The sequence below is a fragment of the Neofelis nebulosa genome, chromosome 7, assembly GCF_028018385.1.
Source record: "Neofelis nebulosa isolate mNeoNeb1 chromosome 7, mNeoNeb1.pri, whole genome shotgun sequence".
NCBI lineage: Eukaryota > Metazoa > Chordata > Mammalia > Carnivora > Felidae > Neofelis > Neofelis nebulosa.
The window spans coordinates 133,073,688-133,087,887 of record NC_080788.1 but is presented as its reverse complement, the minus strand read 5'-3'; the positions used below and the strand labels follow the sequence as shown (position 1 = coordinate 133,087,887).

Here is a 14,200-nt window from a genome sequence, read left to right as displayed (position 1 = left end):
TTTTAAGAGTCTCTTATGCTCTGGCTCTCTCCCACTCTAACCTCTTTTTTTTTTTTTTCCTTCCCCTCCCCCATGGGTTCCTGTTAAGTTTCTCAGGATCCACATAAGAGTGAAACCATATAGTATCTGTCTTTCTCTGTATGGCTTATTCTGTGAATATTTTAAATGAGGTCCAACAGTTCCCTTCCCTCTGCCCCCGCCACAAAACAAAAACTTTTTTCTTTTTTCTCTCACACACGTATGCACACAACAAATGCCTTTTCCTCCCCTTGTTTCTCACATCCACAAACCCCCCAAACCAAACCCTAAAGAAAATTCTCTTACACGGAATTATTTTATAATGCTTCCTAAATTATACTTGAAAAAAATTCCACTGATGGTAAATCCACATAATAACCTAAAAGCTATCACTTATTAAGTACCACTAAGGGCTAGACATTTGTGCTAGACACATAATCATTATACCCCTAATCATGACCAATATTGGGAGAAAGGTATTGTAAAGATCATTTTAAAGATGAGAAAATAATCTAAGATGATAACTTCCTCTCTCCTAAGGTCCAAAACCATTAAGAGAATTTAACCCAGATGTGTCTGGCTCCAGAGAAAATCTTCTCGCAACTAAACCACACTTGTGGTGCTATCATATGAATGTATCTATACCTTTGCTGAAAACTCATTTGTTGCCATTTTTTATTATCAATGAAATTAGCTAATCTTAGATTTAGTAGTTCTGAATTACTTGGCCGTTTTTAAAAAGCTCAAAGAATCCATATTCTATCCTTTACAAACAATACATACTGTTTGGGTATCAATTTTGTTTTCCTTTTTTTTTTTTTTTTTTTTTTTTTTTTTTAAATTTATTTTTGGGACAGAGAGAGACAGAGCATGAACGGGGGAGGGGCAGAGAGAGAGAGGGAGACACAGAATCGGAAACAGGCTCCAGGCTCCGAGCCATCAGCCCAGAGCCTGACGCGGGGCTCGAACTCACGGACCGCGAGATCGTGACCTGGCTGAAGTCGGACACTTAACCGACTGCGCCACCCAGGCGCCCCTCAATTTTGTTTTTCTAATCAACTATATATTTTGAACATCCTTCTGTATCAATAAATTCACTTCATTTTTTTTAAAGTTCATTTATTTTGAGAGAGAGAAGGAGTGAGTGCAAGTGGGGGAGGGGCAGAGAGAGAGAAAGAGAGAGAGAGGGACAGAGGATGAATCCCAAGCAGGCTCCATGGTGTTAGTGCAGAGTCCAATGGGGTGCTCGATCCCACAAATCGCTAGATCATGGCCTGAGCTGAGATTAAGAGTTGGACACTCAACCGACTGAGCCACCCAGGCACCCCCCTGAAAACATTTTTAACCACTTAAAAAAATTTTTTTTTAATTTATTTATTTTGAGACAGAGAGACAGATGCGTGTGAGTGGGAAGAGGAGCAGAAAGAGAGAGAATCCTGCGCTGACAGCATGGAGCCTGACGCAGGGCTCAATCCCATGAACCACAAGATCAGGTCCTGAGCTAAAATCAACAGTTGGATGCTTAATCAGCTGAGCCACCTGGGTGCCCCCCCTTAACGACTTTTTTTAAATGAAAGAAGTAAATAGAATACTGTATTTAAAAAAAACTTAGCTATTTTTGGTATATCTTTTTATAGCAATAAAAAATGTTTGCTTTAATTAAAAAAAATTCACATAAGAATAGAAATAATTCATTAGAAATGTTGTACTTGACATAATACAACAGAGAAAGCATGTACGCAACATGGAATTCTAAGATATGCAACATAAAGTGCGCCTCACTGCCCAGTGAACTTTAGATGAATAAATGTTCAAGCTGACTCAGGATCACACAGTTTCCTTAAGATGTGCAATATCGAATCTGGTTTTGCAAACTTTCCATTTCACTTACAGTGTGTAAACCTAGCCTTTAATTTGTGCTCACTTTACTAGTAACAGTTGTTAACAAAACTGCTTGCTCTGGATTCTTGTGACAAGTTTCAAATAGTAAAATGAGGTAATGGATCTTTGCAAATAAGAAGCAAAAATTCAGTTCACTAGTCTATATAACTAAGAGATATAATAGTAATTTTTGTTTTTATGTAGACTCTATGGGATTTTTACATGGACGACAATGTTGTCTGTGAATAAAGACAGTTTTACGTCTTTCTTTCAAATAAGGATATCATTTTTCTTCTTTTTCTTTTTTTTGTGATAGAGTTTTTAAATTGAAGTATAACTGACATACGTTATATTGGTGTCAGGTGTACAACATAATCATTCCATATTTGTATGTATTGTAAAATGATCACCCAAATAAGTCTAGTGAACATCCATTACCGCACCGTTACAGAATTTTTTCCTTGTGATGAGAACTTTTAAGATTTATTCTCTCAGCAGCTTTCAAAAATGCAACACAGTGCTATTAACTATACCCACCGCCCTGTACATGTATTATATCCCCATGACTTATTTATGTTATAACTGGGAGTTGTACCTTTGACCACCTTTACCCATTTTGCCCGCCCCCACCCTGGCAACCGCCAAGCTGCTCTCTGCGTCTAAGAGATATAACCCAATTTAAATGAGTAAAACCTCTGTTCTTTCCTGTAACTCCCCAAACTGTGAACTTGCCTCATATAGTGTGAATTAAACATTCTTTACAATTTGCTACCAGTTATAAGATTATATCCCCCCAAGAAAGCACTATAATTTTTAATTTCCTAGGATATGGAAATAACTTAAAAAAATTAACCTCATAAAGAAGAGTATTTAATGTACTGTTCGACCGCCATAATTTAAAAATCTAACCTGTTTGAAAATAAACCAAGTTTCAGAATTTCATCTGTTACATCTTCAATGAAACTCAGATACAACAGTTCTTCCTCACTGTGAAGACAAAGCAGTACATAGCATATAATTATTTCCTACTTACTCTGAAAACTACAGGAAATATGAGCACTTAATTAGGAACATCTATCTCTGCTATGACAAATGTACTGCTATCTCATATTACTAAGAGGAATAATATAAAACAAACTATGTCTATCTTCTATTTTTTTTAATGTTTATTTTTGAGAGAGAGGCAGAGAGAGAGGGAGACACAGAATCCGAAGGAGGCTCCAGGCTTGAAGCTGTCAGCACAGAGCCTGATGCGGGGCTCAAACTCACAAACTGTGAGATCATGACCTAAGCCGAAGTTGGATGCTTAACTGAATGAGCCACCCAGGGCCCCCTATCATATATATATATTTTATATATATATATATATATATATAATATATATATATATTTTAATGTTTATTTATTTTTGAGAGAGAGATAGAGCATAAGCAGGGAAGGGGCAGAGAGAGCGGGGAGTGAATTGTAAGAAAAATTAGCATTCAGTCCTGACTGATTTAATAATGGTTTGTGTGATTCTCTTTTTTGTTTATTTATTTATTTTGAGAGAGACAGAGACAGTGCGAGTAGGGGAGGAGCAGAGAGAGAAAGAATCCCAAGCAGGCTCTGCCCTGCCAGCCCAGAGCCCGACGTGGGGCTCGATCCCATGAACTGGGAGATCACGACCTGAGCCAAAACCAAGAGTAGATCTCTTAACTGACTGAACCACCCAGGTGCCCCATGATTCTTAATTCTTGATTTTCCCTAGGCACAATGAAGAGGTCAAAAAGATCTTACTCAGAGTGGAGTTTTCTCTCTGGAGGAAACTGCAAAGAATACTGACATACTGCCCTGGAAAGAGAAAATGACAATATTTGAACACAACAATGATCGGCATGCAGTAAGTATTCAGTAATATTATATATCAGTAATAATAGATTGTAGAATTTTTAAAGTACTTTCATATCTGTGATACGATCTCATCTTCAGAACAGCCCTGTTTGGTATATGGGGTTGGTATTATCTTCCCACTGACTGATGAGTTCACCAGGGGGCAGAAAGGTTGGGTAACTTACCGAAGTCATGTTGTTAGTAAGTAGCAGAGATATTTTGAACTCGTCTTGGGAACTACAAATTCACAATCCTTTTTAAAACTGGACTACAGCACTTATCTAGGATACATAATTTTACTTTGACTACAGTTAACATGTAAATAATGCTGGAGACAGATATTTCCCTATGAAAGACTGTTTTTTAAGCTGATTATTATACTAAATTTTGTCATTATTTAGTTATATCATCATTAGTTAATTCCAAGCTTTTTATTTAGGTATGCTCAATTAAAATATTTTACTTTTTAGATAGAAACTACTAGAAAAGATAAATATTCCTTTCTTTAGGGCATTCTTTATGTCCATTGCAGAGAGGCTTAAGAGTTAGCTTATAAATCTTCTGAGCACTGAGGCATCATGAAGGTCAGCGGTGAGCTGCCCACAGCCTTGCAGGCACCATCTCCCTGGGGGAAGGGCCTGGGCTCTGAGGGATCACAAGGGCTTGCCTTCCGGTCGCCTGTATGACACCTCATTTTTGCCTCTTTTTAATCTGTAGCCCTTTTTTACTTCCACCTTCTTCATCTCATATATAATCTCTGACTCTGGAAATGCATTTGACAGCTGAAACTATCAAAGGCATTTTTGCTAAGCCATCATTTTTGTTTAGGTGCTGTATTCCGTGATTACGAAATACAATGGGTAGTCTGAAAAACAGTGCCCGATACACAGCAGGGACAGATAAAACCCCAGCACATGGTGAATATTCACAATCATGAATTAGGAGTCCTCAGATCGTGAGGTTCTTCAGTATTATTTCTGCCATGTAAACTGGTTAGCATCACGGCTAGAGGGTTTGCCTTGAGGAAAAAATCCTTTTCCCTACGAATAGCAATGGCATATAAAACAAGCCAGTGCCCCCCTTTTTCATTAATGAATTAGCAAAATAAATTCATTTAAACTTTTACTGAGTACCTACTTTGTAAAATTTCATTAGTAAAACTAACACTGCTACTGAATTGTGTAACACCAAAATAGATCAGAGTTCACGTAATTAAAATAGTACTTATGTTGCAAATATCATATGTCTGTTACACAGGAAAGCAGTTAAATCTACAGTTGAAATGACTTCTGTAAATTGTTTACCTGGGTGAGGAACACTGGAAAGTTCCACCTTTAATCTCATGCCATGGTAAGTCATGCCCTTGCAAGGGTAAAGGAGTTATTTTTCCTTTGGTATCATATGTCATACAATTAGATGCCTGGGAATGAGAAGAATCGATCTTTATTTTGCTTCAAGAATACATTATGAAAGCAGAAATAAAGCAAAACAGCAAACTTCAAAAAAGCCAAGGAGGGGCGCCTGGGATTCTCTCTCTCCCTCTCTTTGTGCCCCTTCCCCGTTCACGCTCTCTCTCTCAAAATCAACTTAAAAAAAAAAAAAGTCAAGGAAACAAAGTCCAGTAAATAAAAGTGACTGCTATATTATAACAAAGGATGTTTTTAGAATACATTTTCTACCCAATTAAGACTTCTTTCTTAAGTTTATTTAAAGTAAGGTAAGACAACTGCTTATTTCTTACATTTTAATGAGGGATATATATTTTTTTAATTTTTAAATTTTATTTAAATCCAAGTTAGTTAACATATAGTGTAATAATGATTTCAGGAGAATTTAATGATTCATCACTTACATAAAACACTCAGTGCTCATCCCAACAAGTGCCCGCCTTAGTGCCCATCACCCATCTAGTCCAACCCCTACCCACCTCCCTCCATCTACCCTCAGGTTGTTCTCTATATTCGAGAGTCTTAATGAGGGATATTTTAAATCTGTTAAGGAATTACCACAAATAAACATGCAAAGAGAAAAATGAAGCAAATGTGCAAGTTTTAAGTAAACCTGAGAAAAAAATATCCCATTATAACAAATTCAAACAGCTCATTCGTGTCAAATGTCCATGTATCAACTACGGAGAAGCAGTGGTAGTTCTGGTGGTTCCGTCGATACTATTAACACACACAAATATCGGCAGCTTATTTTTATAGAACCCTTACTACGAGCTGCATCCGTGGCAAGCATTTCCTTGCAGTATTAGAGGAGTCTTTACAGTGCTCATTCATGCACAGTGCTGCTAGAATTTGGTGTGATCCTCATGACCTTCAAGCAGACTGCTGAGGCCAAGGATTATGGAGTAATGGGACACACCATTTCCTTACCAGGTTATGGACAAGCATTTGGAGCACAACGTCATGAAAATGGACTTACTTCATTTATTTAGCTACCTACTGAGCTAACTCTCTTCCTCAATCTCAAGCTAGTCACAGTCCTCCTCTACTGACCCCTTCTCGGGCAAGGCACTTTACCTATATCAATTATTCCTTGATAAGTGACCCTGCACGGTAAGTACAGTTTCTCTTGATGCAAAACTCTGCTCTCAGAGGATAAGCGATTTGCCCTCGGGCTCTGAGTGGCAGGGCCCATGTCAAACAGGTATGAATGGCTGACATGGAAACCTACAATACGTATTCAGAAGGGAAGATGGAAGTTCAGTATGATTATATTTTATTCTTTTTTTTTTTAAGTTCATTTATTTATTTTGAGAGAGAGAGACAGAGAGAGAGGCAGAGAGACAGAATCCCAAGCAGACTCTGCACTGTCAGTGCAGAGCCTGACATGGGGCTCAAACTCACGAACTGTGAGATCATGACCTGAACTGAAGTTGGATGCTTAACCAACTGAGCCACCCAGGCACCCCTATATTTTATTATCTTATTTTCGAGTCTGTGTTTGACATTTTAATAGACAAACTGTTTTTGCAAACAAATATAAATTAGGATACAAGTGTATGATTAACACTCCCAAAATAAAAAATAAAAACAATCAGTTTATGTGAAAATCAGACTTAAAGCTGTAATATTTTAAAAGAAATGACTGCTGGGTCGCCTGGGTGTCTCAGTTGGTTAAGCGTCAGATTCTTGATTTCGGCACAGGTCATGGTCTTGTGGTTCATGGGTTCAAGCCCTGCATTGGGCTCTGTGCTGACAATGAAGAGCCTACTTGGGATTCTCTCTTTCTCCTCTCTCTCTTGCCCCTCCCCAGCTTGTGTTCACATTTTCTCTCTCAAAATAAATCAACATGCTTAAGAAAATAAAAGAAATGACTGCTGAACACTCAAAACATACACAGTGTAAAACAGAGCCTATGGTCCAGAAAAAGCAAAAGCAAATGTAAGGGGTGATATCCACCTATTCTCATAAAATGTATAATTTCCAATAATATAATCGGTGGCAATTCTTCAAAAGAAAAATTACAGGCATAGAAATTAAAATGACTTCTATACAGCTTTTCTGGTTCCTTTAGTATCCAAATCTGCATCTTTGAAGCAACATTTAAGGTATTTTATTCACCCATTCCTCTATCTAGCAGGCCAATCAACCATCTAGAAAAGATGCTAACAACAAATGACTTCTCAGACGGGGCAGGATCCATCTGGCCACTCAAAAGGAGCAACAGGCCTTTGTAAATAGGTAGTCTTTCTCCATGCTGGTGACATCATATGCGAGAAGTGTCACTGAGAGATTCTTGAAGTCCAAATAGCTATATATATCCTATTAAGTGAAAGTGGCTGTAATTCCAATGCAGCACACAGAGAGATCTCATTTTTATTACCTGCTTTATGTTCTTTTCTGAATCTGTGAAGTTCTTGGTCTCAAATGCCTCAAAATCAGATTTAAAGCTGTAATATTTTAAAAGGAATAGTTGTCAAGCTTTCAAAATACAAATACCGTGATATGATAACAAGTTTACTGTCTTAAAAACCCCTCAAACTAAGAGATGAAATCCATCTATTCTTATAAAATGTGTAGTTTCTGATTATATAATCAGGAAACAGATATGGTTTGGATTACACAGCTTCCTTTTCCTTTTTTTTCAGTAGCAGCTAGATTTCAGCTGGATAGAATGGGACCAGGGACATGGGAACTATTATCCTCCAAAGTGGTCATAAATACAATCAGAAAAGGATATGATATGCTTGCTTTCCTCATTCCCCTCCACTCTTTAATCCTTGGGATTAAACGTACGCAGACTCATCTGATATTTCTGTACCTCTTATCTGTACCTAGAGAAAAGAATACTAGAGCTAAATTGTTTTTTGCTTTCTAAAATTAACTCATACTTAGGATGAGGTAAATAGCTCTTTATATAGGACCAGGAAAAACCATCACAAGTCAGCTAACACTAAATACTTTATAAGATTTGTTTGTTTCTTCAATCATTTGGCAAACTTTTACTGAATATTCATTATGTGCCAGGCACTATCATATATGAAAACATTATTGAGGCAAAATCTATGGAATTTCCAGAAGTTACCCCAATTGCCTGAATTATTCCTGGGGAGTTGCTCCTATGTAACAGTGGAGTTGAATATTTGCAGGGAAGGGAACCCAGGGAGAGTCAGAGAATCAGCTGTCCTCTTTCCCTCTCTAGCCCACTGTTTTGCCATTTTTAAAATGAAGCAATAGACATATTTACACAAATGCTACTTGATGACATATTTTAAGGATTCTCTGAAAGTATATTTAAAAGCACATACCATGTTTGAAACAATAAATTAAACTATGTAACATTCCTGTTTGTAAGGAAAGCTTGACAAGTTTAATAGGTACTTTTCAACAATGACTTGGGTAGTTCTAGTGACACATGCAAAAGGAAAAGACATTAATCTCATTCCAATCAAAAAGGCACTCCCAGACCTTCAGTCGGGCATGTTAGGTACATGACGTAAAATAAGGAATATTATTACTATTTAATTTCTTACAACACCCTGAAGGACTTACTGTTGGCTGTGAATGGGCCATACCTGCTTAAATCAGTCTGGGTTTCCGCTTCTATCCGATGATCTGTAAACTCCTTTTTTCTTTTGGCAGGCGTATAATATCGGTAATGTGACAGGAAAGATTTTGCTTCTGTTTTTAAAGTGCGTGGAGTGAATGGCAACTGTCTGTTGGAAAAGAGCTCAGAGTGTTTATCCAAAAGGTCCCCACTCGGTGCTTTTGAAATAACTAACTGAAACGGATGGGTATTTGGGCGCGTGCTCCTGGGCCCTCTGCCGTACGGAGTTCCAGAGCACGGTTTCCTAGGCCCAGAGGGGGTGTAGTCCACGTTGAACATGGAGGAACCGGAGTTCTTCTCAGTACCATTTGTGAGGACTTTATCAGATTTAGGTAGATTCAACTGCAGTCTCTCTGAAGAAGTTACTGGTGACCTTGTGAAGGATGGAAATCCATTCACTTCTCCGATTAACACGTCTTCATCTTGTGGTTCTCCTGAAGGCTAAAAACATTTGGTTTGCTACAAATTCTCATAACTGGGGATCTCTCCAGATTATATACCCAAAAATGGTTGCCTTAGGAGGTCTAGAGAACTATATATTCCTGAAGGTGTTAGCATTGATATGACCTCTATTCAAGGTTTTGAATTATTAATATATAAAAATATAATTCTAAACATAAGTAAGACCAGTCATTTTTCTTTCTGAAACTAAAAAAAAGCAATTATTCACATCTACCTATATCTGGTCTTGAACTTGTACACTGACATCTACGGGTAGGTCTCAGCTTTATCTGAAGGTTTCCAAACCACCTGTGCGCACCAATCCCCTTCTCAACCACTGCTGGTGGCAGCACCCCCCTTCCCATCGGGCCTTTAGGGCAATCTCCGGGGCCAGCGGTGCCTCAGACTTGAAGGCTTTGAAGAAATGAAAAGGAACTTCTCTCCACTTCTCCTCACAAGTGGGGAGAGCCGAAAGGAAAGGCGTTTTGGACTGCTCCATTTCTTTTTGGTTTAATTTTGGAAGAACCATTTCTACAGGGTATCCAGAAAATCTTAAAACATAGATAATATTTTATTCTTTCACAGGTTGGATGTCCAAGAAGCTCTGTCTATGATTCCAGACTTTATGGACACCTGTGTATGCATTACAGAACTTTGAGGCACTTTATTAGGTAGAGGGGAAGTTACATAGAAGTCACGGATTCTGAGGTGACAATGACTAGGATTTAGCTGTTACATCTGTCCTACAAGCTCATGGGGAGAAAAACAAGAGAAAGATGAATAAGCCGAGCAAGAGAATAGCTGAGTGCTTCTTGTGTGCAAGGTACTGTTCTTGCCATTGAGTAGAATAAAAGAGAACGATTAGAACTTCTATCACTGCTGCTATAGTGGGTTACTATGCTTACGATGTATAAGGTATAGTTCTAATTAATTTACACGTACAACTCATTCCATCCTCACATCAACTTCTGGGTGGTAATACAAATACTACTTAAAAAAAATTTTTTTAACGTTTATTTATTTTTGAGACAGAGACACAGCATGAGCAGGGGAGGGTCAGAGAGAGAGGGAGACACAGAATCCGAAGCCGGCTCCAGGCTCCGAGCTGTCAGCACAAAGCCCGACACTGGGCTCGAACTCACAAACCGTGAGATCATGACTTGAGCCGAAGTCAGACGCTTAACCGACTGAGCCACCCAGGTGCCCCAAATACTACTTTTATTTCAGAGATGAAGAAAATGAGGCCGTGCAGGGTCGCACAGATTTGAACCCAGGCTGAGCTTATGCTCTCCATGACGACATCATATTATCTATTATAAAGACTCAATTGAAAATTATATATTTCAGGTTTTTAAAAAATAAACTCTACACCCAACGTGGGGCTCGAACTCATGACCCCAAGATCAAGAGTTGCATGCTGTACTGACTGAGCCAGGCAGGTGTCCCCGTATTTTAGATTTTTTACACCATGAGGAATTTTAAACCGATTTTAACTCTTTGCCTGATGGTGAACCAGTCAGCTAACCTAAGAACTGATTCATCTAAGTAAGAAAACTGCAGATAACTGAATAGGGTAACTAAAGGCAAAGTCACCGATTTCCTTTCCAAGTGTTTTCTAACCTGATCTCAAATACAAGGCAAAATTACTCAAAGCAAGGAAATATTTTGGCATTAAATTCTGAGTCACTAGGGTCCTTTTTTAATGATTTCAATATATTAGTTTTAAAAAGCACTCCCAAACAAGACTCACAGCTTATATACCAGAAGAGTTTGGCTCCCGGGAAAAAATTTCTAAGTACGATCTGAAAAATTTTACAGGGCTATTAAATAATAATCACAGGAATTATTTATACTTAGAGGAACGGTACAAGCTGAGATCAGAGGCGGCAGAAATGCATAAAGCATTAGACTGCCTGCAAGAAAACTCTTATCAGTAATGGTTATTTAATAAACAAAACGAAACACCAAAGAAAGTCTTTAAATATTTTTTTTTTTTTTTTAATCTTAGAGAGAGTGTACACAAGCAGAAGAGAGGGGCGGAGGGAGGGAGAGAGGAGGGGAAGGGAGAATCCTAAGCAGGCTCCACACTCAGCATGGAGCCTGACGCAGGGCTCGATCCCACAACCCTGGGATCATGACCTGAGCTGAAATCAAGGGTCAGACACTCAACCGACTGAGCCACCCAGGTGCCCCCTCAAAGGAAGTCTTTAAAGGCAGAAATATACTCTCATCTGTATCAAATGGGCTGGAAAAACTGCTTTTGAACTGACTGAAGGCAAGAAACTTCTCTATTTTTAGGTATCATAATTCCAACCTTGCACCCTACACTTTTTCTTTCCTTGGAAACCTGTAGGACATAGTATGAAATCAATTGTACCAATCTGCTTTTTGAGATTATATAACGGTTTCCTGTAGGTACGAATATTGGAAAGCTTGGATGGATATAATTTTCACAGAAAATAAATAACACAGTGGTAAATTCACCAAAATCTGGACAACAGGTAACTGTAAAGTTCTAAAATCAGAGAAGGGTTTATCAATTATATGTGAATAGAACAAAAATTCTGGTTGTAATCTGACCGCTTTCATTTCTTTTTTTTTTTTTTTTTAATTTTTTTTTTTCAACGTTTTTAATTTATTTTTGGGACAGAGAGAGACAGAGCATGAACGGGGGAGGGGCAGAGAGAGAGGGAGACACAGAATCGGAAACAGGCTCCAGGCTCCGAGCCATCAGCCCAGAGCCTGACGCGGGGCTCGAACTCACGGACCGCGAGATTGTGACCTGGCTGAAGTCGGATGCTTAACCGACTGCGCCACCCAGGCGCCCCCGCTTTCATTTCTTAAGTCAGCTTTACAGTTCAATGTGATTTGTTGTGAACTGTGATTTAAGAATTTATATAAAGTGATAATCGTTGCCCAGCTTATATACTCATCATGTTTTCACGTCAAGAACACGTACCCAACTTTTACAATCACAGAACAACTGAGTACTATCTTTTTCAGGGACGATGTCAGAAGAAACAGCACACAAAGATTTTGCAATTGTCAGGTTTTAAAACAGTCGAGGAATCATTTCAATTGCAGAATAGGATGGGTACAAATTATTTAAAAATCTGACTAACATTTGTTTTGCAAAAAAGTTTCAAATTCTAGTTTAAAAAAGAAACTGATAGGGGTGCCTGGGTGGCTCAGTCGGTTAAGCGGCCGACTTCGGCCCAGGTCATGATCTCGCGGTCCGTGAGTTTGAGCCCCGTGTCGGGCTCTGTGCTGACAGCTCAGAGCCTGGAGCCTGTTTCAGATTCTGTCTCCCTCTCTCTGACCCTCCCCCGTTCATGCTTTGTCTCTGTCTCAAAAATAAATAAACGCTAAAAAAAATAAATAAATAAATAAAATAAAAAAGAAACTGATAGCTCTTGCTTTTCATTGTTTTATATTGCTTTAAAAATGTTTCAGGGATGCCTGGGTGGCTCAGTCGGTTGAGTATCTGACTCTTGATTTTGGCTCAGGTCATGATCCCAGGGTTGCAGAATCAAGCCCACTGAGCATGTAGCCTACTTAAGATTCCCTCCTTCCCTCCCTCCCTCTCTCTCTCTCTCCTTCCTTTCTCTCTGTCCCTCTCCCCCACTTGTGCTCACTCTCTCTAAAAAAATTTCCTAGATTTATTTAGGAATATGGGTCACATTCACATATTCAATTAATACTAACAGCACACAGTAGGTGCTGTACCAGTGATGTGAATGACTGGTGAATAACTGTGTGGGGTTACAGGGTACAGACTGGAAACACACTGGAGGCTCCTGAGGTGACAGCGTGTGAGTCAGAGTGTGAGAGAAAGAACAGTATGAGTGTCTGGACAATTAGAAGAAACGGTTTTTGATTATATGATCTCACGTATATAAATGGCTATTATATTCAGAGGCTAAAGTTAGCATGTTCTTTTTAATTGTAGCAAACTTTTCAGGATATGCAGATTATAACTAGGATAGGTGTCTATTAACCATAAAGCCCAATTATTAAAATAGTATACCCCAAGTAATAATTTGAATCTGAATTCATCTAAATGTTTATCAAGGCTTATAAAAAATGTATGCAAATTGCAAGTTACTGTGAATTCTTTTTTTTTTTTTTTAATTTTTATTTATTTTCAGAGAAAGAGAGTGCACTTGCGCTTCCATAGGGGAGGGACAGAAAGAGAGGGAGAGAGAATCCCAAGCAGGCTCCGTGTTGTTTGTATATAGTTTTTGTCCACTTAGAATTCACAGTAACTTGTGGGGCATCTGGGTGGCTCAGTCTGTTAAGCGTGGACTCTTGATTTCGGCTCAGGTCATAATCTCATGGTTTCTCAGAGCGAGCCCCGTGTCAGGTTCCTTGCTAACAGTGCAGGCCTGATTGGGATTCTTGATCTCCCTCTGCCCCTCCCTCACTCTTGCTCTCTCTCTCTCTCAAAATAAATAATCTTAAAAAAAAATCTTTTAAAAAAAGGAAACACTTTAATACAAAAAATATTAAGATAAAGAAGTTCAAAGCACAGTGATAATAGGTTTGATTTGATTCACCAAGAAAATATATCATCTCTTAATCTGTATACATAGAATAATATACTTAAAATCTACAAAACAAAAATTAGTAGTACTAATTTTTAGAGAAATAGCTAAATACATAATCATGTGGAATACTTCTCTTAATAAATGATAGACAAGACAAAAAATCAATAAGATTTGAATATATAAAAGATATGAAGTTTAATCCAATGAATACAGAGTATATGAAATACTGCATGCAACAACTATGGAATATATTTTCTTTTCAAACACATAATGACACGGTGCATTTTAAGAAATCTGTCTCCCTACTGGGCCATAAAACAAATTTCTCAACAAATTTCAAGAAATGGGTATCATATAGATGTTCCCTGACCACAGTACGATTAGGCTGG

At 38.3% G+C, this 14,200-nt stretch overlaps 1 protein-coding gene across 3 annotated transcripts in view; it reads right to left on the bottom strand.

The window, feature by feature from the left end:
* The window catches only part of SPATA7 (spermatogenesis associated 7), a 40,354-nt gene that overhangs the window by 1,350 nt on the left and 24,804 nt on the right, over nt 1–14,200 (bottom strand). For all 3 annotated transcript variants that reach the window (XM_058739962.1, XM_058739963.1, XM_058739964.1), the window contains 5 exons: nt 8,792–9,264; nt 7,600–7,666; nt 5,073–5,188; nt 3,676–3,729; nt 2,809–2,886 (listed from right to left, as the gene is read on the bottom strand). In XM_058739962.1, coding sequence (XP_058595945.1) covers nt 2,809–2,886; nt 3,676–3,729; nt 5,073–5,188; nt 7,600–7,666; nt 8,792–9,264 — 788 coding nt within the window. The remainder of the gene's footprint in view (nt 1–2,808; nt 2,887–3,675; nt 3,730–5,072; nt 5,189–7,599; nt 7,667–8,791; nt 9,265–14,200) is intronic.